We start from the raw sequence: 24,863 nt of genomic DNA, 5'->3' as shown, positions 1-24,863 counted from the left end.
CTATCACACCCCTCCCAGGGAATCAGCTGGTAAAGATGAAGCAAATCTCAGAAAAAATCCACATGAGGCTGGGCTGCCTGTAGGGAATGGATCCTGCCCCAGCCCACACTGCTTCCCAAGGGTGGCACAGGCTGGTCCATCAGCCCACACCACACACTCAGGGACTCTGCTGCTGTTGGCAGCACTCCACCAGATAAATGCAACCTTCAGAATTCCCAATCCTTTCCACCTCCATCACTAAACTAACAACCCAAGCATTTGTTACAAAGTGTTATTTATTAGAATATTACATTGCACTTAAAAAATAAGGGAAGTCTGACCCTGTCATCTTGACCTACATTAAGGATGCAGGGCCAGACCCACAATAAATATAAATACTATGTACAGTTTATCTAAAATAAATATATAATTTAAAATGAAAAATATCTTGTTAAATAGCTGTTACCCCCCGCCCCCCCACTGCGGCGAAGGAAGCCCCGATCCCGGTCTCCTCCCTTTCACAGTTTGTTCCTCGACACTGCAGTGGACGGAGAGCCGCCGGACAGCCCCGGTGCCACCAGCACCGCTCCCGAGCCCGCTCCGCCCCGGAGATGGCCACGAAGGTCCCGCAGTGCCGCCGCTGTTCGACCAGCCCCGCCGCGAGTGCCGTCCTGGTGCTCCAGCGAGCCCCCGACGTGCCGCAGCCACAGGGACGGTGCTGGTCTCGCCTCTTCCAGGAGGTAGAAGTGCGTTAGTGCCGACCCCTGCAAGAGAGAGGCAGGAGAGCTCCAGCCGCGGTCTGGGCTGCTCTGCCCCCAGAGCACAGTGGGGTCAAGGTGCCGTCCCCCCAGCCCCACAGGAGACCCTGAGATCAGCTCAGCTGATTAAAACTTGGTTGTAACAATGCCAAGGTCATGGGTTCAATCCCCTATGTGGGCCATTGACTTAAGAGTTGGACTCGATGATCCTTGTGGGTTCCTTCCAACTCAGAATAGTCTGTGATTCTGTGAAAGAGCCCTTGCACCCACCCAAGCCCCAGCAGCCACTCGCCACCTCTCAGGGCTGGGCACAGGAGAATGGAGCCAGGAGAACCAGGAGAGGTGGATAAACATCCCACCCTGTGTCCATTTGTCCATTGCACTTCCCTTCCAGAGACCAATGCACTTTTGCCCCTGGACACATCCACCCCAGTAACCCCCAGGGCAGTTGAGACAGTGAGGAAAGCCCCATGCTGGGTCTCCTTCCTCAAAATTCAGCTCCTATCCCACCCCACAGCTAAAAATCCCACACCCAGTACTCTGACGAACATGACAGAAATTCTCCAAAAGCATTACTTCATCCTTACAAAGAACAATGACTTTTTTTTTAAGAAGAGAAGGAGTTGTAATATGTGTAATATGGCCATGTCTAACATCAGGATTTGGATCAGACCAGAGGAAATTTGACAGCTTTTCAGCACCCTGCCCCACAGCTACCCCTGGGTAGAGCACACCCATCACACCACCCAGCCAGCCAGGGGAACATGGCATGGGCTGGCAGCAAAATCCCCCTGTACCAGCTGCAAGAGCATTACTTGCTCTGGTCCAAGTAATAAGAAGAGTGGGAGTGAAAAGGAAAGGGGTTTTTTACGCATATGTATAAATAGAAGCAATATCTAAGGAGGGGAAGTGACTCAGAGGGTCAGAGAGGGAGCAGAACAAGCAGGGGGAAAAAAAAACCAAAACAGAAGCAGCTCCTCCACTGCCAAACATCCACAAAGCATGGAGCACTGAGGCAGAGCAGGGACTTGGGGTTAGAAAGGAGGAGGTGGGAGGATTGGAGGTGTCAGGAGACAGGGACTTAAGCAGGAAGATGAGGAAAGAGGGCTGGAGCCCCACAGGGCAGCCCAGGCTCTCTGGCCAAATTCAGCCAGCTGCTTCTCCAGGCTCAGACTGCCTTCAGTTCCTGCCTTGCTCTGGCACAGGATTCACACAGCAGTCCCAGACAGTGGGAACAGCAGAGTCCCCAGATGTCCACCAGCCCCACTGCTGCCCCGTGCCCAGCCAGGGGCTCACCTTGCCAGCACCTGGCATCCTCAGTGATTCACAGTGATGCCCAGCTTGATTTTCTCTTCGTTTTCTACATCGTAGCCACCCCTCTTGTGACACCTGTGAGGCCAAGCAAAGGGATGCTCAGGGCGAGAAGTCCCTGCCACCCTCCTTTTGCACGTGATCTTCCCAGGAGCTCAGATCTGAGAGTTCAGCCCCATCCCACTCACCTGAGCATCAGCAGGGCTGCGATGATGACGAGACACAGGGAGGACAGGACAACAGCAACAACGGCCAGAGCCGTGGTGTGGTCGTATGCACTGGGCGGGTGTTCCACCGGCAGCGAGAGGCCGTGGCAGCGCTCTCCGTGATACCCTGGTTGGCATCTGGGGGAGAAGGAAAGCCATAAAGGTTGATGGTGAGCAAGTACAGGAGGTCACTGTGTCCCCTACACCCCATGGAAGGTGATATCTGTGTGCTCAGCCTGAGCCAGCACCCTGCCTGTTCCCCTTGGTCCCTGAGCTGGAAGGTCTGGTGACATCATCTCCCTAGCATTGGTAATTTAAGTTTTCCTGTGCCAAGTGAAGACTCCTAGAAAGGTTGGGCTCCCTGCCAGCAGAAGGCACCAGGGTTTGTGCTCCTCCCAGTCACCCCCAGGCAGAGCCAGGCTGCCCGGACCACCTCTGGAAGTGGGAAGGGAGCAGCAAGGCAGTTGGCCCAGTGCTTCCCATGGAGCAGGATGTCCCTGCACACTCTGACAGTTGAGAGGTGCCCCGTGTCCCTGCAGACTTGGGAGGTTACTCATGTAACAGAAATAACGGTCTCCACAGGGCTGTGAGGCTTCCAGCCCTTCCCAAGCCACAGCCCACTGATGTGACCAGATATATATATCCCTCTATATCCAGCACCACTGACCCTCGGGCTGATCTCCAAGCCGGGTCTCAGCCCAGCCCTCCCTCCAGGCTCGTAATGGCTCATGCCAGTGTTCCTTCCCAGGCACAAGTAGCGAGGCTGGACGTAAGTCAGAGGTGCAGGACCCAGCCCAGCAGCGTCCTCTGACCACCCCAGGCCCCAGCTCAAGGAAGCAACATTCCAAGAGACCCTGTGACACAGGCAGTGAGCCACCAAGAGCAGCCACAACTGAGCGACACCAGTCAACACCGGGCCTCTTTAGGAACACTTGGACACTGTTCCTAAAAATCATGATATCTCTGGGAGATGTCACCCAGGGATGGGCCACCAGGCTGCAGAGCCCAGCCAGCCCCCAAAACCCTCCTGCTTGCCCATATTCCAGGTCCTCTCCAGTCCCAGGGATCTGGACAGGGGACACTTGGCTGTGCCAGTCCCAGGCAGGCGTTCTGCACCCCACATTCTGCTGGGACACCAACACAAACTGAGCCGGCAAAGGTCTCCCTTCACTGACAGCCCCAAATCCCCTGTGCAAGGGCTCAACTTCATGACAGCTCCCACAGAGAGAAACTAGGAGGTTACAGGAGCCATGTGGAGCTTGATCCCTGAGGATTGCAGGGCACGAGATCCTGTGGGCACCATAAGCCAGGGAGCTATTATCTTCCCTGGGCTCAGGGCTGGGTGGCTCAGGGGATTGATAGTGAAGAACAAAGCCTCTTACATATCTGCCAGCTCAACTCCTGCCCACGTCAGCCGGGATCAAATGTGCACCCCTGGGTGTTTCCCATGATAGCAGCCCTGTATCAAGATGTCCCAGCAGGAGGCAAATGCTTTCTCCTCTTCTTGTCTCATCTAATCCCTGCTCTTTACCAGCAGGGTGGGCAAGTGTAGGTACACAGCCCTGTCCTTCATCAGGCCAAGGGACAGCTTGGTCATGGCTTTGGCAGGCTGTCCCCAAAGGTGCTACCTCCAATGTACCTCACTGGTGCCACAGCAGCTCATCCTGCCTGCACCAGTGCACCCCAACAGCTGCAGGAGCCCTAACCCTCTGGAGTGAGGGATGCAGGGTGACAGGGGCAGGATGAGGCCTCCCAAACCAGACCTGCAGGAACTCTCAGCTGCCAGAGCCCAGCCTTGCACACCCTTCTGCAGCCCTCAGCACCACAGGTCTCTGCACAGCAGCTCAGCTGGACCTTCCATGCCAGCAGGCAGTGTTGGATCCAAGGCTTTGGTGGGGCATGGACATCAACCAAGAAGCACAAGGAAGAGGCCAAGTCATAGTCGTCCCCACACAGAGAGAACATGCACTAAAAATATCCTGTCTGCTTTTCCTCTGCCCAGCCCAGAGAATTGAAGGAACCGTGACTAAGGCTCCCCCGGCACAGGCACACGCCAGCCACTCACATGCAGGAGGGAGCCCCCAGCTCTCGGATGTACTTGCACTCGCCGTGTATACAGAAATCCTTGTACTTCCGCAGGCACGGGTCTCTCTTCTTCCCCAGGCCTTTGCCTTTTCTTCTTTTATTGCCGTTCCCTTTTTTCTTGGGAGTAACCAGGCCTTGAGGCTTTGACAGGAAGGCAACTGGAAAACAATTTGGGAAAGAGAGAAAGAGATCAGCCAGAGGGAAGGCAGAGCCACATCCCAGGACTGCTGTGGTTGCTCAGCCCTGGCTCCCACTGCCCTTTGTGCCAGGAGCTGCCCCCGAGCCTGGGGGGTGGGGAAGGGGGGGAAGGGCATTTTTTTCAGCTCCTCTCAAATATCATGGCCTTTCTGATTCATAAGAACAATTCTCAAGGAAATAAAGGAGTCAGACAGGGGGAACAGAGCTTTATACATCTCAAATGCTGCTATTATATGCACCAGTTTCCACTGAACACAGAACATTGCTAATTGCCCCTTTATCTGGCCTTTATTTCCCTGATGAGTGCAGGCTTTTCTAAGACCCTATTCATGACTGTAATGGACTCTCCTTCCCGTGGGCACAAGGATGCCTTGCTCACCCCAAGGCAGGATTAAGAGAGCAAGCCTGGCTTAAGTTTTGGGTTTGCAGAGCCAAACAGATGGGTAGGGAAGTGTTCCCATGAATTACAACGGTATGTTTTAATTATGGTGCAGTAACCAGTGGCTTTTGCTGCCAAGCCAGCTCCCCGCTGGGTTGGTGGGAACTAGAGCACCAAGCTCCTTGCTCAGACACAGCCAACACCAGCAACAGCACTGGAATGGTTTTTAAGATGTGCAGGTGCCCAAAATAATGAGCACCCAGGCTGATCTCACAAGGTGCTGAGATGCTGGAGATCACTCTCTGCTCCAAGGGGCATATTTTAGGTCCTCCCAAACCACAGTGCTCAGTAACTGCAGTGAGCCCGGGACATGTGCACTAAACCCTGGGCTGTTGGGGAGGAGAGAGCAGCAGAGTCCAGCTTGACAGTCTGTAACCTGCGTGATTCCTTCTCAGCCACTTCCTGACTCCTGGCGGAACCAGGGCCTCCTGTGCTGGCACACACCGGTTGCACACCTAGCAAAGTTATTTCCACACCCTTCACAAATCCAGGAAACTGTGGCTTGGAGAAACCCCCGGATGAGGATGACAGCAGAGGCTGGTCTGTCCCCAGCCCTGCGGGTTATCTCCCAGCCACAGCCAGCAGACACACCGTGCTGCTGACCCCTCCAGCCACTCCCACTGTCACCACCCCCCCTTCCCCAAGGCTCTTCCCTTGGACAGCTAGAGGAGGTTGAGAAGTTCTTGATAGTAGGAAGAGCAGTCCCGCCAAGGTAGGCAGGCGGTGCTGCCTCCCTGCCCCTGCTCAGGCAGCCCGAGTAAGGTGCCTTCACACAAAGGGCGGATCTCTGACCGTCATCAAGGCATCGAGACAGTGCTCCAACGGCAACCAAACTCTCCCGTTCCTCCCAGCCTGTCCCTCAGCCGGGGGTCAGCCCGGACCTGCCAGATCGCTTGCCCTAGGACAGGGTCCCCTCCTCGGGGAATGCACAGAGGAGCAGGCTGGAGCACCTCCCAGCTGGAGGGCAGCTGCAATTCCCAGGGGCTGCATTCCCTCGGTAAGAGTGGCTCAGCCAGGTTTCTTTGTCACTGTCGGCTGGCACAGCCAGAAAGCAAAGGAACACACGGAGAAACAGAAGGGTGGATGTACGGGGCAGAGCGTGCTTCTCCTGTCAGACACCGTGCTCGGCACACGCCTGTGCTCGCACAGGTACACGTCACCCGTCCCACCCCCAGGAGAGTGCCCAGGACAGCGTGCGATGCCAGCCCGGGGGGAGGAGCCCCGCGTGGGTGCCCGGGAGCCCCACGGAGCGGCAGTGCCCCCACTCCCCGTGCCGGCTGACGAGCCCTGCTGCGGAATGAGGAGCAGCCGCGCGTGGGCGGCGGTGACTCACGGCGGTCCCCGCTCCGCTGCCACCGCCGGGAGAGCAGCGCGGGTCCCCGGCCACGGGTCCCCCTGGGGACTCTGACTCCACCGAGCAAGGAGCTGGGACCCCCTGGGACACGCCGTGCCGAGGATTTAAGTGACACGGACAGCGTCTGGCACAAGCACCGCTCTCGGGACTGCTGCCGCAGGCGCTCGGTACCCGGCAACTCCCTCGCAGCGCCCTCCGAACCGGAGCCGGAGCTGCTGCCGAGGCACCCGAGGGCTGAGCTGAGCCGAGCACAGCCCGGCCCCTCCGCGCCCCGCAGCTCCAACCACCTCCGGCTCAGCCCGCCCCGGGACCCCATCCCCGATCCGAAACCCCTCGACCGGGCACCCCGTCCCGGAACCCCATCCGCGCCCCAGGACTCCCCATCCCGTCCATACCTCTCGGCAGCTCGCTGAAGTCGTCCCCCGAGGCCGCTCCGCCGCCCTCCTTCTCGGGGCTGCCCCCGAGCAGCGGGGCCGTGGCCGGGACCGGCGCTCCCCCTCCGCCGCCGCCGCCGCCCTTGTGCAGCACCTCGTTGTGCAGCTCGTCCCGGCGCAGCCCGCCCGCCGCCGCCGAGCACACTGCGGGAAGAGCGGTCAGAGCGGGGACTCACATTGCCCTGCCCAAAACCCCCCCACGAGTGATCGGGACATCCCTCCCATGCGTGACCAACACCGGTCTTCCCATCTGCTCACACCCGGAGACCCTCCAGCCGGGACCGCAGCCTCGCCCGGCACTCCCTACCCGGGGTCGGAGCCGCTCCTGCGTTGCCCAGGACCATTCCCTCACACGTGCCCGGGACCCTCCAGGAGTGTCCAGCGCTGGGACTCATTGCCCGCTCCCAGGACCGTCCGCACGCGTGGCCGTACCTGCCGCCAGCAGCGCGTGGATCAGCACCGCCCGCCCGTCCATGACCCGCGGCCACTCCTGTCCGGCCGCCGTCCCGTCCCGCTCCGCTCGGCCCCGCTGCGGTGCCCGCTCTCTCGCAGCGCGGCCCCGCGGCCGGTACAAGGCTGAGGGAAGCGGGGCGGGGCGGGGAGGGGCTGCCCGCCCGCTCCGCCCCCGGGAAGGGCTTCCCCACCGCCCCGGGGGGGTTGCGCCGGCCGGGGCAGGGACCAGGGTTAGGGCTCGGTGAGGTCTCTCTCCTGGAGAGGCCAGGGGCTGAGCAGCCACTGCCGCCCTGCTGCTGTTCCGCGCTGGGCGGTGGGACTTCGGGGTCCCCGCAGGGCACAGAGGGCAGGCGATGGACGAGGGACAGTGGCTGGAAAGTGCCGTCTCAGGCAGGGGCAGAGAAGGGGAGTCCCGGTGTACCCCGGGGCCCCAAGCCTCGGCTGGCGGGACAGGTGTCGGGAGAGCGAATGCACCTTGCAAGAGGAGCATCAGATGAAAGGCAGGACCCTTCAGGGATCAGGGCTGCACCTCCTCCTGGCCCTGATAGGGGCCAGACTGCCATCCCTGTGCCACCCTGCACAGGGGAGGTGGTGGCAGCCTGGGGTGGCAGCTGAGACCCTTTCTGTCCCCAAAGCCACCTTCGTGCCCCTATTGTGTTCCTGTGACTGACTGAGTCACAGCCTCATCTCACAATGCCCTCCTGGCCAGCCACTGTCCTTATCCTCACCCCAGCCCTCTGTGCATGGGCACTGCCAGCACTTCCCTGTCCCCTTCACTGCGCTGGCAACCATGTGTTGTGTTTGGCCCAATTCTCAGTCCAGGTGATGCCCCGAAAAACTCCACTGATGCCAGCCCTGGGCAAGTGCAGGGGCCTGCACTGGCTCCTGTTCAGGCTGGCCATGGCCCCTGGCTGGTCCCTCGAGGTCCCAAAGCCCCCACCCCACAGCTGGTTTGGGCTCAGCAAGGCATGAGCAAATATTCCTGCCATTGTTGTTGGCGTCTCCAAGGAATACCGCTGGATCTGGCACCCCCCACCCCCATCCCTGCTCACGCCCTCCTTCTTGCTCAGACTTGACTTTTGTAATTGTTTGCTGGATGTTTTTCCTTCCTCCTCCTCCGGCCATCAGCAGCCCAAAGCCTTTGGCAGCAGAGCGAGGTGGTGGCCTGGGTGAGGGCCTGTGCCCCTGGGCAGCCCTGCACCCTGGATCCCAGGGGGGTCCCTGCACGGGGATGAGATTTTTGCCCCTGCCAGTTCCTCGTCACGTCCCCAGTGCCAGGCCAAGTGTGCACAGGTGGCATGTGCAGGCAGCATTTGCCAGCTGACCTGGCACCTCCGGAGAGGGAGGCACCGCTCACGTCAGCAGCCAGGGAGGGAGGCTGCTGGCACAGAGGGTTGGCAGAGGGCAAGGAGGGGTGGTGTGCAGGCTGCCAATCCTGCCTGCCTTCTGCTGCTTGCCTTTGCTCCCTACCCCTGCCTCTGCTTCCTGCTGCCCCTTCCCCCCTGCCTCACACAGCATCCCATGGTCCCTGCACAGCAATCCCATGGTCCCTGCACAGCATCCCATGGTCCCTGCACACCTCACAGTCTCCCTCCCTGCACCTGCTGCCAGTCATGCCCCTCTCATGCCAAGGGCCATGCTGGAACAGCCCTCACAGGAGGGGAAGGCTAACAACTGGGAAGGTTTGGGTGCCTTGTGGCATCCCTGAGTCATGTGTCCTGCTGCCAGGGGTCTCCCTGTAGTCCCCACCTCAGCCAAGGGCACCATTCCACACACCACTGACCCACTGGTATCACTGAGCAAACAGCCTGGCGGGCACCCTGGGCCTGATTCTTGGCCTCAGTTCCCTCAAGGCAGGTACCAGACCCCAGGGGCCCACATGCCACCTGCACTCTCCCAAATGTGACACTGCTGTGATGGTGCCTGGCCTTGCTCCAGCTGCTCCTGGGGCCAGATCCTGCTGGGGCCAGTGGGCTCCAGCACAGCCTGTCTGTGCCAGTGCTGTGGGTGTTTGTGGTCCTGTCACTGTGTTTGCACTGCACACAGCCCCATGGTTTGTTTGCAGAGGCCAAGGGGGCCACCGTGGTGATGGTGGCCTTGCCATCTCCCCATCCCTGGAAGGGTTCTGTGGCTGTGCCCACATCCTTTCCCAGCCCACGCAGATGCCCTCTGCACAGGCTGCAGCCCTGACACCCTCCTGCCCTTGTCATCAGACTCTCATTTCCCCACTCTGGATTTGCTCAGCGGTGCCACATCCTTCCCCAATGCATGTCCCCACATCCGCTTGCCTAAGGAAGAGCTGCCATTGCTGTGCCACTCCTGCCATGAGCACAGCACCCTGGCACAGTTACTGATGCTGCCACCAACTCCTCAGGGTTGACTGTGCCATCCCCTCACCAATGCCTTGCAGGGTGCAGGCAGGATTAGGGACACACTCCCCAAGAAAGGCTTGTCCACATGGGTCGGGCACGTGGCCCCCTGGAGGGGGCAGGTGGGTGCCCTGGTCCCTGGCCCAGCTGGACATGGCAGGACCCATCCACAATGGGACCCGTGGGGCTCACCCTGCTGTTTTGAGATGGTTGTTTTGGGCTTGGCTCCTGTGTGTTGGTTTGTGGCCAGTTTAAACCAGTTCACAGCTTTTATAAGGTGTGGGATGAGTGGGATCCTGCAAGTGCCAGAGGGAATCCACGCCTGTGGCTGCCAGTGCTGATGGCCATGCGAGCCCACATGCCCAGAGCAGGTGGCATGGCTCTCCAGGAGGCAGGGACCTGCTCAGAACCCAGACCAGGCTGGAGCAACCCAGGATCTCCCTCCCAGGCTTTGGGCTGCAGCATCTTCCCCTCCAGCATAGCCCCAGTGGCCAGACGAGCTGGTGCTGCCCTGCAGCAGGATGGTGGGGACATCACCTGCCCACTGCTCTTCATCCAGCTCAACCAGCTCCTCAGCACCCCAGCGGGGCTGGAATGGAGGGAGATGGCCAGGTAGGCACACCTGGGAGGGCCAGGCTTTGGGAGTCCAGCCTTCCAGCTCAGCTGAAGCCCAGCGCATCCCCCGGAGCTGGTGCTTTCTCAGCCTCATCCCCAAAGCAGAGCTCGGTTGCCTGCGCCGGGCTGACTCATTTCATGGGAAAAGGGTAGGGCAGTGACGCTTCACGGGCACAGCGCCTTTCCTCCTGCTGCTCTTTGCTGCCTCTCTAGGGCTCCAGCAGCTGCACCCGGGCTGGGATGTCCCCGTACCCCACAGAACCCCTCCTCTGCTCGGCAGGGGCACAGGGACACGGGCCACAGGGGTCTGGGACAGTAATGGGTTTTTCCCGGGGTCAGAGGGTCTGGGTCTGGGGCAAATCCGCCGGTCTGTGGCTCTGCCCAGCCCCCAGCGCCCCTCTCCCCGCATGGCTGCCCGCCAGCAGGAGCCTGCCCTGCCGGGCACGCTCTCCCCGTGCAGCACGGCGAGCACCCCGCGGCAGCGCGCCCACCCAGCGGGACAAAGGGAACCTCTGTCTGTGCCCGGCGCTAAAATATTTGGCATGGCCTGAGCGTGGAAACAGCTCAAGACACTTCTGTTCTGACTCCAGGCAGCGCTGCTAATGGCAGGGCCACCCCTAGTCCTGGTGCGAGCAGGGGGTGGGTGGGCTGGGAGCAGCTCTGGGAAAGACTGGGGGATGCTGGTGGGTGACAGATGGGACATCAGCCGGCACTGTGTGCTCACAGCCCAGAGAGCCGAGTGTATCCCGGACTGCACCACGGGCAGTGAGCAGTGGGGTGAGGAGGGGGTGCTCCCCCTCTGCTCTGCTCTGGTGAAAACTCCCTGGGGCACCACATCCAGCTCCTGCTGAAGTACATCCAGAGGAGTCCGTGCAAATGATCCAAGGGCTGGGGCAGGCTGAGAGAGCAGGGCTTGTTCAGCCCGGAGAAAAAAAGGCTCCAGGGAGACCTCAGAGTGCCTTCCAGTATTTAAGGGGTTCCAAGAGAGCTGGAGAGGGGCTTTGAAAAGTGCCTGGAGGGACAGGACAAAGCGAAATGGCTTCCCACTGACAGAGGACAAGGTTAGATGGGATATTGGGAAGAATTTCTTCCTTGTGAGGGTGGGCAGGCCCTGGCACAGGTTCACCAGAGAAGCTGTGGCTACCCCATCCCTGGAAGTGCTTAAGGCCAGGTTGGATGGGCCTTGGAGCAACCTGGGCTGGTGGAAGGTGTCTCTGCCCATGGTGGAGGGGTTGGAACAAGATGAGCTTTAAGGTCCCTTCCAACCCAAACCATTCTGTCATCCTGGGACTGTTGAAATGCCCCTAATCAGTGTGAGCCTGCAGGAATGGAGATGTGACAACTTTTTCTACCCACCTGCCCCTGTTGCATGAACCCACTGCAGCCTCCTCTGAGCCCCCCAAGCCCTTCCCTGCCTGTGCCAGTCCCATGCTAAGCTCAGAGATGGACCCAAGGTCCAGATCCTGCTGCCTGGCACAGGACACAGGGCTACCTTGCTGCTGACCCTGCACCTCTCCCTGGGCAGGTGGATAAAGTTTGAGGAGAAGGTGGAGGATGGCGGGGAGCGCTGGAGTGTGCCCCACGTCCCAGCCCTCCCCCTGCACAGCCTCTTCCAGCTGAGGACATGCCTACAGGAGGGGACGATGCTTCTGGATCTGGATGCCACCAGTTTCAAGGAAATAATCGGTATATGGGTAATGCAAAGGCCATCTCCTGGGATGGGCTGGTCACCAGAGAGGGACAGGCCACCAGCAGGTGCCTGTGGAACAGCACTGATGAGGGACAGCCGGATACCTTGGGTGGCTCCAGCTGAGAGGGTTTTTTCCCTGGGCAGTGAACCAGGGGGACTCAGGGCTGTCCCTGTCCTTGATGCAGACAAGGTGCTCTCTGAGCATCCTGAGGAAGAAGAGCTGCAGCCCGCACTGAGGGAACGCCTGGCAGCCCTCCTGCTGCTCCAGCCACGGCACCAGCCCACGAAATCCCTGCTGCAGCTCCTCTCTGAGCTCAGCCTCTCTCCCTGCCGAGGTAGCAGCCATGGCTGTCCCACTGGGAATCCCTCCACTGCCACCAGCCCTGGGGCAGGCCCACACTGCCTGTTCCCTTGCACATGGACTTTGCTGCTTCCTCCCTTTATTTGCAGGGAAGGACAAAGGCAGATCTGAGCCCAGAGTCCAGCTCTCCAAAACACCTCTTAAGGAGCAGGTAACGCAGGATGGAGCTGGGCTGGGAGCAGCTGCTGCATCCCAGGTGCCCAGCCACTGCATCCCCAGTGCCCAGCTGCTGCATCCCTTTCCTTTCAGCTGAGAAACCAGTTTAGGAAGAAGGTCCCACCGGGAGCTGAAGCAGCCCACGTTGCTGTCGGCGAAGTTGAATTCCTGGACAAGCCCTTCACCACCTTCATTCGCCTCAGGCATGGCGTGTCCCTCGGCTCACTGGCTGAAGTCGCTCTCCCCAGCAGGTAACAGAGCACAGCCCATGCCCCTCTTCCCTCCTTGTCCCTGTCTCCTCATTTCCTCTCACACCACTCAGGGCTTTACTTGGCCAAAGCAAAGGGAATTGCATCCAGTGCCACATACAGTCCCAGAGTCCTGCCTCACTTCTCCCCTCCTGCATCTCCCAGCTCCTTAGGAGTACTTTCAGATGGACTGAGAGTGGAGCATCGGTTTGGCACTCTGGGAGGGACATCCCCTGGGTCACCCCCACCTGGGGTCTGTTTTCCCTGGCCTTAAGAAGCTCTGGATGCTCTCCACTTACTGCAGCGGCGGCAGGAGGCAAGTTAGCAGGAGTCTCTTGCCCTCCCGCTGCCCGCGATGCTCTCCTGAGCAGTGGGACGGGGTAGGGGGAGGGAAGCAGGGCAGGAGGTGTTTCCTCATGGCTGAAGATGGCATCGTCTTAAGCCGTGAGGGTAAATGGTCCGTGCGCTCCTTGAGCTGGGCACTTCCTTAGGGAGCGCGCGGAAAAGGCAGGCGGGGATTAGGAGGGACATTGCCACCTCCTGGTCACTCTGCCCGGAGCATCCATCCTCCAGCAGCTGGGAGGAGCAGGACATTCACCCACCTGCCGCTCTGTCCTCGGTGACAGATGGGTGGCAGGTCCCCCTGGATCTCGAAGGTCTCACGACAACCCCTTGCCTCGAATTTCCCCCTCTCAAACAAAAGGGGAGGGCCAGCTTGTCCCTACCCACACTTTTGCCCATGGTACCATCTCCTTTGCTGGTCATGTCGAGCTGTTCCAAAGGCACAGCGACCACCTCAGAGCTGTCTCCCACCCAGGTCCATCTCCAGGGTCTTAAGGTTTTCACATTGCTGTGGTGCAGATGCCCAGGTGCAAACAGTCCCGGGTGGCTTCTGTCACCTCTGATCCCCTTGGATGGTGCAGGCTCTGGGAGACCTCCAGCCCCACATCAGGGCTGCAGCAGGTTCTGCTGAGCCTCACTCAATCCTACTCTGGATGAGTTTCCCTCCTCCCTCTTTGGAGATTTGCTCAGGGTACTCTCACTGGAATCCCTCAGAAGCCTCAGGGGGTTCCAGGACTGTAACAGTTTCTGACAGTTTTGGAAAGGAGGAGAGGATTGGGTTAAACATTTGGCTGGACTGTTTCTCTGGAGAGCACATGGCCATCCTTAGGGTGGCAGGAGTCCCCCAGGCCTGGAGAGCAGCTGTCCCCAGCATCCCCACAGTCTCCCCTGGGAGAAGCATCCCCTGGGGAGGTGAGGGCTGCTCTGAGGTTGTGCTGTCTCACCTGCAGGTTCCTCTTCATCCTGCTGGGTCCCCCCAAGGTGAAAGCCTACCATGAGATTGGCAGGGCCATGGCCATGCTGCTGATGGATGAGGTGAGCCTGGAGCACCACCATGACTGGGATGGGCCGGGGATGGTGACACCCGGGCTCCTCTCTGCAGGCTGCAGTGGAGGGCAGAGGGTGGGGTGAACCGGTGTTTTCACTTGTCCAGGATAAGAAAACTAAATTTTGGGGCAGGTCTGTAGGATTTAGGGATACTGGTTGCACTGAAGTGGATGGATTTATTCCTTGGTGATGGCTGCAGGCTGGGAGGAAGGCTCCAAGTGGCTGAGCACAGGGACATGGTGGCTAAACCACAGAATCTCCCCACAGCTATTCCAAAGGGTTGCCCGGCAGGCTGATCACCGGGAGGACCTGATCATGGGCATGGAGACATTCCTGGATGAGCTGATCGTGCTTCCACCTGGGAAGTGGGACCCCAGTGTCCGAATTCCTCCACCGAGCTCTCTGCCATCTCCAGGCGGGAGGTGGGCTGGAGGGAGGGCACCCCAGCCTCTGCCAGCCCCTCTGCAGGGTCCTGGGGGGCACGCCTCTGCCTGTGACATGGAAACTTCCATCTCCATGGGGATAAGGCTGCTCTGGAGCAGAGAGGTCCTCCCAGCCAAGCCCCTCTGCAGCTTCAGCCTAGGGCCACAGCTCTGGTCTCCAATGCTGTTAGTCCTGCTGTCCCACTTGGCAGAGGGTGGCAAAACCACCCAGCATGGCCTTCAAAAGGAGCTGCTGAGAATGCTAGGATTCCATGCTTGGATGTGAAACTCACCCTCTGAGCAGGACACCCCAGGCTCTGCCCAGCTCCCAGCAAAACTAGTCCTGGGATGCCTGGCTCCCTTCAGTCGGGGCTTGCTGGAGGAGATGATGGTTGGGTTGAAAGGGACCTCTGAAGATGACCTAGTCCAATCTCCAGTCCTCCTCATGATCCTTCTCCTCCCCATTATCAGGAGTCACACAAGGTCCCTCAACCCTGTTTGCACCCCTGTCCCCTCTCCACCCTTCCTTTCCCCTCACACTGTCCCTTAGGTGCAGCTGGGTCCTGAGGGTCCCAACCTGGAGCCTGTCTCAGGCTCTGCTCTGCCACAGGACCACTGTGTACTCACCAGACCAGCAGCCCCACGGCAATGGGGACATGGCAGCAGCTGGGGACAGAGCCAGCCTGGGGCACCCGCACTCCGGGGAGGAGCTGGAGAGGACGGGCAGGTGGGTGTCTGGAGGGACAAGGCGGTGGGAAGCGTAGGAAGAAGCTGGATTTGGGGCAGGACACTGGCTGGCATGGGGCCACCACATCCAAACCGCTCTGAGCTGGTGTTTCCTGGGGAAGGGCCCATCCCTTGTCAGGAATGATGTCCAGCTGTGGGGTCTGCTCTGAGACCTCCCTCCTCCCCCCAGGCTTTTCGGGGGGCTGCTGCGAGACATCCGGAGGAAGGCACCATGGTATGGCAGTGACTTCTGTGACGCCCTGCACCCCCAGTGCCTCTCAGCTGTGCTCTACATCTACCTGGCCACGGTCACCAATGCCATCACCTTCGGGGGCATGCTGGGGGATGCAACTGCCAACATGCAGGTCAGTGCACCTGTGGGGTGCCTGGCACCAACTCATAGCCCAGCCCACAGGGCTCCTTGGTGCCCTCCTCCCACCGGTGCTCCCAGGGCATCCTGAGCATCTCCCGAATCCTGCCTCCTTCCCCCCTGGTCTCCAGTGCTGACTCTGCACTCTGCTGGGCTCCTGGAAGGGACAGGCCCAGGACTCCCCTCCCTGTCATGTGCCTGGCACCCCTTCCCTGTGTTTCAGGGAGTGCTGGAGAGCTTCCTGGGCACAGCCTTTGCTGGGTTCATTTTCTGCCTCTTTTCGGGCCAACCCCTGACCATCCTGAGCAGCACTGGCCCCGTGCTGGTCTTTGAGCGCCTCCTCTTCTCCTTCAGCCAGTGAGTTCCCTGGCAGGGATGGGTCCTCAGGCCACTGTCCCCTCTGGCCAGACATGAGCCACCATTACTCCAAGTGGGAGTCATTTGTGAGGCTTTGGGACACCTTTCCCCGCAGAGACCACGGCCTGGACTATCTGGAGTTCCGCCTCTGGATTGGGCTCTGGGTGGCCTTTTTTGGTGTGGTGCTCGTGGCCACTGAGGCCAGTCACCTGGTGAGATACTTCACCCGCTTCACCGAGGAAGGTTTCTGTGCACTCATCAGCCTGATATTCATCTATGACTCCCTGAAGAAGATGCTGAGCCTGGCAGACGCCTTCCCCATCAACTGGCAGTACCGGCTGGACAACGTCACCTCCTACAGCTGCACCTGCAACCTGTCCAGCCCTGGTGAGCTCAGGCAGCTGCAGGTGGGCGGGGAACAGGAGATTTCTGCCCCAGGACCCCACTAGAAACCTGCTGTCTGACTAGACAGTGGAGAAGGCTGTTTAATTCCATCCTCACCTGTCTGACCACATTGCATCTTCCTCCACTTCTCTACATGAAGTCTGTCCATCTGTCCCTGCCTCCTGGAACTGCTCTGACACCACTCAGGGCAGTGCCAGGAGCAAGGAGAACCTCGGTCTGGCTCCCAGGGCTCCAGGATGGGGGATGGCAGGGGCTGGAGGGGGGCACACAGGTTGGTTTGTCTGCCATTTCTAGCCCAGTCTGTAAACCAGAGAATCTTTGCTGCGGTTTGAAGATGTGTCCACACTGATCCTGGAAATGGGACCCACACCATGTGCCAAAAGGATCAGTGCTAGGCCAGCCTGGGGCCAATGGTGCATTCCTGCCTGGTACTCCCTTGGCATCAGCCAGGGCCAGGAGCTCAGGGGTCCCATGGGGGACTATCCAGCGTCCTGAGCCCTTGGGGAGAGCCTGGGGATCCACCCTGAGGGCAGCACTGTCCCGGTCATCCCTGATGGAGCCAGCAGCACCCTGATCCTCCACCCCCTTGCAGGTCACACCTCCACAGGAAATGACACATTGCTGCTCTCTCCCTTGCCCCCCCTGCAGGTACAGCTCCTGCCTCCAGGCAGGTGGGTGAGGGGTTGGGATGGGCTTGAAGTGACCCCTCCCTGCCACCTGTCCTGTCCCTGCAGCCTGCTACCACCCCAGTGGGGCTGAGTAGGACACAGTGTCTGGATCGAGGCGGACACCTCCAGGGGACCAGCTGTCAGTACGTGCCCGACATCACCCTCATCTCCTTCCTGCTCTTCGGGGCCACCTTCCTCTCCTGTGTCACACTCAAGCACTTCAGGAGCAGTCGCTACTTCCCTGCAGGAGTGAGTATCCTTTTGGACACACCTGTGGAATGGCCAACTATCCCCCTGCTGTGGGGATGGCTCCAGGAGCAGCTGCTGGAGCAGCCCCCACCCCAGGCACCCTTTCCATGTCCCTGTGCAGGTGAGGAAGCTGGTGAGTGACTTCGCTGTCATCCTGGCCATTCTTGTCTCCTGCGCTGTTGATGCCATCCTGGGCCTGGAAACCCCCAAGCTCCTTGTCCCCAGCGAGCTGAAGGTACTGGCAGGGTGGTCACAGCACTGTAAGTCTGCAAGTTCTTCCCACTGCCAGCTCCAGCCCTAAGGGGTGTGTGCTGCACCCCAGCAAGTGAGAAGGGGCTGAACAGAGCCGATCCCATGCTCTGTAAATAACCCAGCCTAACCACATCACCACACAGCTCACACTGCAGCAAGAGCCACAGGCTCACCCCTGGGCTTAGGCTCCTCACCCTGGGTGTGTGGCAGGGCTGGCAGTGGCTCAAGGCAGTCCATGCTCACTGCCACCTGCCTGGGCTCACCATCATCGCTGCCCAATGCCACCTCTTCCACCTGCTGCTATGGGCATGTGCCCAGCTCCTGGCTTGTGGTGTCCAACAACAACCCCCTGCTCTGCCACAGCCAGGATGTCCTTGTAGGGGACTGGTGGGTCACACTGCCCAGGAGCATCCCCAAGGTAAAGGAGTATGCTCTTTCTCTCTGCAGGTGGGGCATTCCTGGATGCCTGTGGGGCACCAACCTGGGCACCCAGGGCTGGTCCTGTCACCCAGCTGTGCCACACACCCCACAGGTGCTTGGCAGCTGCCATGACCCCTCTGCTCTCCACAGCCCACAAACCCAGCACGAGGCTGGATCATTTTCCCCTTTGGAGCCAACCCATGGTGGGTCTGCCTGGTGTCTGCAGTGCCCGCCATCCTGGTCACCATCCTCATCTTCATGGACCAGCAGATCACGGCCGTCATCCTTAACCGCAGGGAGTACAAGCTGCAGGTGAGCAGGGGACAGGGGACAGGCAGTACCAGCTAAAGGGAAGGACCCAGGTCCCAGTTGGGCCCTTTCAAAGTAGCCAGGGCAGAGCAGGACCCCAAACTGTCCAGGAGGGTGGGCAGACCCCACCACTGCCCCTCTGATGCTGCTGTGGGGAGATGGCTCACCCCCAGCCCTGCTGCATTTCCCCCTGCAGAAAGGAGCAGGCTTCCACCTGGACCTCCTCTGTGTCTCCCTCCTGATGGTTGTCACCTCTGTCACTGGCCTTCCCTGGTATGTCTCGGCCACTGTCATCTCCCTGGCACACATGGAGAGCCTGAGGAAGGAGAGTGAAACCTCGGCCCCCGGCGAGCACCCCCAGTTCCTGGGCATCAGGTACACGAGCCTGGGCCCTGTTCTGGGGCATCCCTTGCCCATGGCTGCAGAGACAGGGGACAGGGATGTGCCCACGCTGGCCATCAGACCCGGCTTTGGGGATGCCCGTGTCTCCCTGGAGATGCCCCATTCCCTGTGCCCATCAAAGCTGAGGCCCCAGAGCTGGGAGGGTAGGCAGGGGCGTGGGCTTCCAGGGGACCCTGGGCACCTGTGACACCTGCACTGCCACTCACAGGGAGCAGAGGCTGACAGGCCTGGCTGTCTTTGTTCTGATGGGAGTCTCTGTCTTCATGGCCCCTGTGCTGAAGGTAGGGAGCTTGGATGGTGGACTGGCCTCTTTTCCTAGGGAGAGGGCAGCCATATCCTGCAAAGCTGGGGGGTTCCTCACCCTGTTGTCCCTTGTTCCATCAATCCAGGGAAGCCTGGCTGCCAGGCAGGGAGCTGTGCACTGCATGGGTATGGGCTGGGCAGAGGATTTGGCTCCTGTGCTACACGAGGCTCAGCACCCAAGGCACCCTGGCCATGTGTCAGCTGTCCAGTTTCCCCATGTGCATCAGGGTCCCCTGAGCTCCCCAAACACACCCCACCTCCACCCTCCACACTGTCACATGGGGGTCTGAGCCTGGCTGCTGTTGGGTTTCACCAGTTTTCACTGCCACAGTAGGGAAAGCCCCTGCACTGGCCCTTGATTACACAGGAGAGGACACGTGGCAGGCACAGCCCCCCAGGGAACAGCCCTGCTGACCCTCCCTCTGTCCTGCAGCACATCCCGATGCCGGTGCTGTACGGGGTGTTCCTGCACATGGGTGTGGCGGCCCTGAACAGCATCCAGGTGAGGGGGGACTGCACTGGGAGTGCTGGTGGGGGCTGTTTGGGGCATGAGGGTGTTTGCTTGGCACCAGCTCCCACAGCTGGGCCTGGATTTTAGCTCTGCATGATGTGCAGCCTGGCATGGGGCTGTTCCCTGCCAAGCCCAGGACAAGGAGGAGACAATCATAGAATGATAGAATGGATTGGGTGGGAAAAGACCTCCCAGATCATCAAGTCCAACCCTCGGTCCAACTCCAGTCCCTTTACCAGATCATGGCACTCAGTGCCACGGCCAATCTGCGTTTAAAAACCTCCAGGGATGGGGAATCCACCCCCTCTCTGGGCAGCCCATTCCAATCCCTGAGCACTCTCTCTGCAAAGAATTTTTTCTCATCTCCAACTTCAATTTCCCCTGGCAGAGCTTGAGCCCATCATGCCCTCTTGTCCTATTGCTGAGTGCCTGGGAGAAGAGACCAACCCCCACCTGGCCAGAACTTCCCTTCAGAAGGACCTTTCTGGGGCAGAGGAAAGGGAAAGGGAGCTGTCTGGGATGCTGAAGAGCTAGAGCAAGTTGTGCACTGATGGGTCAGGTGGTTTGGGAGAAGGAAGGGACCGGCAGATGACCCAGACTTGCTCTCAAAGCCACAGGGACTTCCCCAAATGGGAGCTGAGGACCTGCTGCTCCTTTAGTTGTGGCTTTGCTGCTGCTGAACCAGCTCTGTTCTTCTCCTAAGAAACCTGCAGAGAGGGAAAAAAGCCCCACTCCAGAATTATCTACGCTTTCCCCTCTAAACAGTACATTTTTCTTGCAATTACCCTGCTTTGTATGACAGGCTGGAAAACTCCCTGACTCCCTCCCTCTGCTTGGGAAACCCAGAGTTGTTCTCTGGAGGAGGCTGCAGCAGTTTCCTGCATGCAGGGAGTTCGACCAAGGGGTGTTTCTCACAATTAACCCATTAAAGCCACCTCGAGTCCTTTCCTAGAGGCTCCCCTGGCCCGGGTGATGGTATTGCAGACGAACCCCCTGTCCCAGACATCAGCACACACGGCAGGCAGCAACAATGGCAAAACCCCATTCTGCCGGCCGCGATCCCAGCAGGAAGGTGGGTGAGAGCTGCCCAGGAGCTGGAGGGGTGTGACCCACCATCATCCTCTCGCCGCAGCTCCTGGACCGAGCGCGGCTGCTCCTGATCCCAGCCAAGCACCAGCCGGACTTCGCCTTCCTCCGCCACGTCCCCCTGCGCCGGGTGCACCTCTTCACCATCACGCAGCTGCTCTGCCTCGCCCTGCTCTGGCTCCTCAAGTCCACCACGGCCGCTATCATTTTCCCAGTGATGGTACGATGCCCCTTGAACCGACAGCACCGCTCTGGGGCGGGGCTGGGGGCTGCCCATCCCAGGGGGTCCTCGGGATGTTCCTTTGGGAGGGAGTGCAGGTGCCCATCCCAGGGGGGTCCCCGGGATGTTCCTTTGGGAGGGAGTGCAGGTGCCCATCCCAGGGGGGTCCCCGGGATGTTCCTTTGGGAGGGAGTGCAGGTGCCCATCCCAGGGGGGTCCCCGGGATGTTCCTTTGGGAGGGAACACGGGTGCTTTACACCCCAGTGGGGTCCCTGGGATGCTCCTTTGGAAGGGGGCACAGGTGCCAATCCCAGTGGGGACCCCGGGATGTTCCTCTGGGAGGGGACACGGGCACTGCCCATCCCAGTGGGGTTCCCGGGATGTTCCTTTAGGTGGGGACATGGGCACTGCCCATCCCAGTGAGGACCCCGGGATGTTCCTCTGGGAGGGGACACGGGCACTGCCCATCCCAGTGGGGTTCCCGGGATTTTCCTTTGGGTGGGGACACAGGAGCTGCCCATTCCAGTGGCGTTCCCGGGATGTTCCTCGGGGAGGGGACACGGGCACTGCCCACCCCAGTGGGGACCCCGGGATTTTCCTTTGGGTGGGGACACAGGAGCTGCCCATCCCAGTGGGGTTCCCGGGATGCTCCTTTGGGAGAGGGGATGGGCACTGCCCTGGGTGGGGGCACCTGGCGGGGTGTCCCTGCAGGGCCACAGCGTGGCTGTGCCACCCACTGGCCTTCACCCACTCCGGGCTGGGGCCGTGGGGGTGTCACTGCTGGGCGAGTGTGGTCCCCTTGGGGTCACGGTGGGTGTGACAGGGCCACGCTGCCTGTCCCCCTGCCCGGCGGGGCTGAGCCGTGCCTGGCCCGGCCGCAGCTGCTGGCTCTGGTGGGGATCCGCAAGGGGCTGGAGCGCATCTTCTCCCCGCACGACCTGGCGTGGCTGGACGGGCCCCTGCCCGGGCCGGGGGCGGCGCGGCCGCGGCGGCGGGAGCGACCGGAGCGGGGGAGCGGCGCGCAGGAGGTCGGTGCTGCCCCGGGAGCCCCGTTCGGCCGCGGCCGCCCCGGCGGAGGGGCTGGCGCGGGGTGGGCGCGGTGGCAGCTCCCGACCCCTCTGTGCCCTCCCGCAGCTCGAGCCGATGCAGCGCCCGGGACCGCAGATCAACCTCTCCGTGAACTAGAGCGGGCCGGGAGGGGCCGGAGCCCCCCGGGAGGGACCCCAAAGCCCCCGTGGGAGGGACCCCAAAGCCCCCCGGGAGGGACCCCAAAGCCCCCGCACCCCCCGCACCCCCCCGCACCCCGGGACACGTGGCCGCACGGTGACGTCATAGAGGGCGTGGCCGCGCGGAGCGGAGTGACAGCGCGCTCAGCCAATGGCGGCCCGTGCCCGGGAGGGAGGCGGGGCGAGGGTAGGGGCGGACCGCTCGATTTGATTGGCAGCGCTGCGGGCCAATCACCGCCCGGGACGGACGGGCGTGTGGCGGCTTCTCGCGCTGACGGAACCTTCGGAGGTGGGGCGGGCCCACACCGAGGCAGTAGCCAACCAGAAAGCGCCAGACGCCGCGCGCTGTGAGCGACGTCTCTTTGGACCAATCGGAACGCGTTATTACCGGACGCGCTTTGATCGACAGCAGGCTCGCCCTATCAGCTCCCGTCTCTCCGGCGAGGCCCATGAGTGACATGCCGGTTGTCCAATCACGTGGCGGGGAGTTCAGGAAGCGAGGCCGTGCGCGCGGGGCGGGGCGGGGCGCTCTTACCGCCTCGGCGTGCGCTCTCAGGGCAGCCTGCTGGGAGCGCGTGACGTCACGTTGACTGGCGGCCCGCTCGGCCAATAGCGCGGCGCGCCCGGCCCGGCGCGCCCAATGGGTGCGCGCGGAGCGGGCGGGGGGGCGGGGCGTGTCGCGGGCCGGGTTAGGGTGTGAGAAGTTAGTGGCGCTGCCGCGGGGCCGTGAGGGACGGACACGGCCGGGCCCGGACCGGACCAGCGCGATGCTCACGGACGGCACCGCAGCCGCCGCCGCCGCCGCCGCCGCTGACGAGGAGATCGACTCGGTCGCGCCCCGAGCGCCGCCCGCCGCCGCCGAGCCGCCCGCCGCGGCCGGGCCCTCCCCGCTGGGCCTGCGGGCCGTGCGCCTGTTCGGGGAGGCCGGGCCCGGCGGCCCCGCAGGCCCCGGCGCGCCCGCGGCCGGAGAGGCCGCCCTCGACTTCAAGCTGGCGGCCGCCGTGCTGCGGAGCGGGGGCGGCGGCGGCGGCTCCGGCAGCGACGAGGACGAGGTGTCCGAGGTGAGCGCTCCCGGCCCGCCCTTCCCTCCCTCTTTCCCTCCCCTCCGCCGCCGCTTCCTGACAGGCCCGGCCGGGCCCGGCCCGCCCGCCGCTCCGGCCGCACCGCACCCGCCGGGCCCGGGGCGCTGCCGTGGGCGGGGCCCGCCGGGGGGCAGCGGGCGGCGGGCGGGGGGGCGGCCCGGGATGTGCCCCGGGATGTGCCCCGGGATGTGCCCCGGCCCTCGGAGCGGCTCCCGGCTGGAGGCAGGTTTGGAAGGGCACGGCGAGATCCTGCGGCCGGCGGAGAGAACAAAGTGGAGCCGCCGGTGTGTCCCCCCCGCCCCGGTGCTGCCCCGGGCTCGGGGACGCTGATAAAATTCCGCGCTGGATGTATATTATATATGTACACACACGCTTTTATGCAATAGCAATATCTCTTGCTCAACAAAATGGAAGAGAGGGTAATGGAGGTGCCTTCCTTTGATCTTCCAAACCTGCGGGGAGTTTCAAGGGAAGGCTGTGGGGGAGGGACGAACCGGGGCCTTGTCCCAGCCCAAATGGAGCATTGTTGGACCTGTGGACTCGGATCTAATACTGCTTTATGTAGCCTGGGGAGGGAAGGCTTTTATCTGTCACTGCTGCCCGCTCCTCCTCCACCAAAAGGTGAATCTTCGTTGTCTCTTTTAGAAAAAAGACTTGGGGTCACAGAGGCATCGCAGCCCTTATGTAGTTTTAGTGGAAAGCAGGAGAAAGGGGCTGGCACTGCCAGGCCTGTTGCAGTCCCTGTGTTTTGTACTTCTGTGGGCTCTGCAGGAGGAGGGAATAGCCAAGGTGACACCACTTTTAATTTGGGGTCCAGCAGTGGGTACTTCAGGTGGAAGAAGAGGAGCCTGCACTCAACTCACCCTCCCCTGCTTCAATTTTTTTGCCTCCTATTGATCCTCTTTTGTCCAGCCCTCCTTGAAACCTGAACTGACAGGTCTTACCTGAATAAAAAAAGGGATTAACCTGACACAGACCCACATTTGCATTTTGCTCGTGACCACCTAACCTACATCAGGAATGGTGTTACCAGCAGAGCACTTCACTAAAGCAGCCCCCAGTGATCAGGCAGAGAGGGGAGCACTGGCATGTCCGTGTTCCTTGTGCAACTGGGACCCTGAACATGCATGTTCAGTGCCATGTGGGATTAGGTGTTCCAGCACACACCTCTCTGGGGCAGCTGCAGCACCTGCTGTAGGTAGAATAAGACTCAAATAATTGCTGAGTTTCTGCTCTCCAGGAGGTCTTTTTTTGTCACATTTTAATGTATCTTTGAAGATGCAAAACTGTAGCTACAGAACCTGGAAAATTCTGGGAAATGGGCTGTGTCAGGGTGTCTGTGGCTCTTCACAGAGTCCTGCTTTGAGAGCTTCTCCTTTCTGAACCCACCCCATTATTTAAGGGATGTGAAGATTGGACAGCTGAGGTGTTTACCAAGCACTCTTTTGACTAATAGCAAGTATTAAGAAAGAGCCTATTATAAATAATCTGTCTGGGAGGTTGGCATTGAGGTAAAGAAAATAAAGGTTCCCAAACAGCTGTTAAAGTTAAAAGCCTCCCCTGAAAAACCTGAGCCAAGCTCTCTTACCTATAACACAGAATAGAAAATTGGAGTTAAAGCACTGGGAGGTTTGCAGAACACGTGGAGAGGAGGTGGGCTGAGCTCAGAGCTGGAATTGCCTGGGGAGCTCTTGGGTTTCTGGTTGTGGAGTTACCTGTGGAAGCAGCAGGAGTGGGAAGGATGTGCCTCAAACCTCTGCTGGGCCACAGGGAATGCCTGGCAGCACCAAGGAGCAAGTGGTTTTGTCCC

The 24,863-nt window shown here is 60.7% G+C and overlaps 3 protein-coding genes across 16 annotated transcripts in view; 2 read left to right on the top strand and 1 right to left on the bottom strand.

The window, feature by feature from the left end:
- Positions 1 to 242: 242 nt before the first annotated feature.
- HBEGF (heparin binding EGF like growth factor) lies at positions 243 to 7,313 on the bottom strand. Its single transcript, XM_071570431.1, has 6 exons — positions 7,197 to 7,313; positions 6,726 to 6,908; positions 4,320 to 4,497; positions 2,237 to 2,392; positions 2,034 to 2,126; positions 243 to 743 (listed from the first exon to the last, which is right to left on the bottom strand). Exons 1-5 carry the CDS (start codon positions 7,237 to 7,239, stop codon positions 2,054 to 2,056), a joined length of 633 nt encoding a protein of 210 aa, XP_071426532.1. The 5' UTR covers positions 7,240 to 7,313; the 3' UTR covers positions 243 to 743; positions 2,034 to 2,053.
- A 2,619-nt stretch (positions 7,314 to 9,932) lies between these two features.
- Positions 9,933 to 21,951, top strand: SLC4A9 (solute carrier family 4 member 9). The gene is made up of 21 exons (XM_071569839.1): positions 9,933 to 10,198; positions 11,727 to 11,887; positions 12,077 to 12,226; positions 12,342 to 12,403; positions 12,502 to 12,659; positions 13,949 to 14,033; positions 14,313 to 14,467; positions 15,078 to 15,194; positions 15,384 to 15,558; positions 15,787 to 15,920; positions 16,036 to 16,307; positions 16,918 to 16,973; positions 17,060 to 17,242; positions 17,364 to 17,477; positions 18,065 to 18,226; positions 18,420 to 18,598; positions 18,834 to 18,906; positions 19,362 to 19,430; positions 20,572 to 20,745; positions 21,627 to 21,773; positions 21,880 to 21,951. Exons 1-21 carry the CDS (start codon positions 9,933 to 9,935, stop codon positions 21,928 to 21,930), a joined length of 2,943 nt encoding a protein of 980 aa, XP_071425940.1. The 3' UTR covers positions 21,931 to 21,951.
- A 690-nt stretch (positions 21,952 to 22,641) lies between these two features.
- ANKHD1 (ankyrin repeat and KH domain containing 1) overlaps positions 22,642 to 24,863 on the top strand; it is a 120,023-nt gene continuing 117,801 nt past the window's right edge. For all 14 annotated transcript variants that reach the window (XM_071570496.1, XM_071570495.1, XM_071570491.1 and 11 more), the window contains exon 1: positions 22,642 to 23,032. In XM_071570496.1, coding sequence (XP_071426597.1) covers positions 22,739 to 23,032 — 294 coding nt within the window. In that variant the 5' untranslated portion in view covers positions 22,642 to 22,738. The remainder of the gene's footprint in view (positions 23,033 to 24,863) is intronic.

The sequence above is a fragment of the Pithys albifrons genome, chromosome 15 (assembly GCF_047495875.1).
Source record: "Pithys albifrons albifrons isolate INPA30051 chromosome 15, PitAlb_v1, whole genome shotgun sequence".
Lineage (NCBI taxonomy): Eukaryota > Metazoa > Chordata > Aves > Passeriformes > Thamnophilidae > Pithys > Pithys albifrons.
The sequence above is the reverse complement of the archived record's forward strand: the minus strand, read 5'-3'. Positions and strand labels throughout refer to the sequence as shown.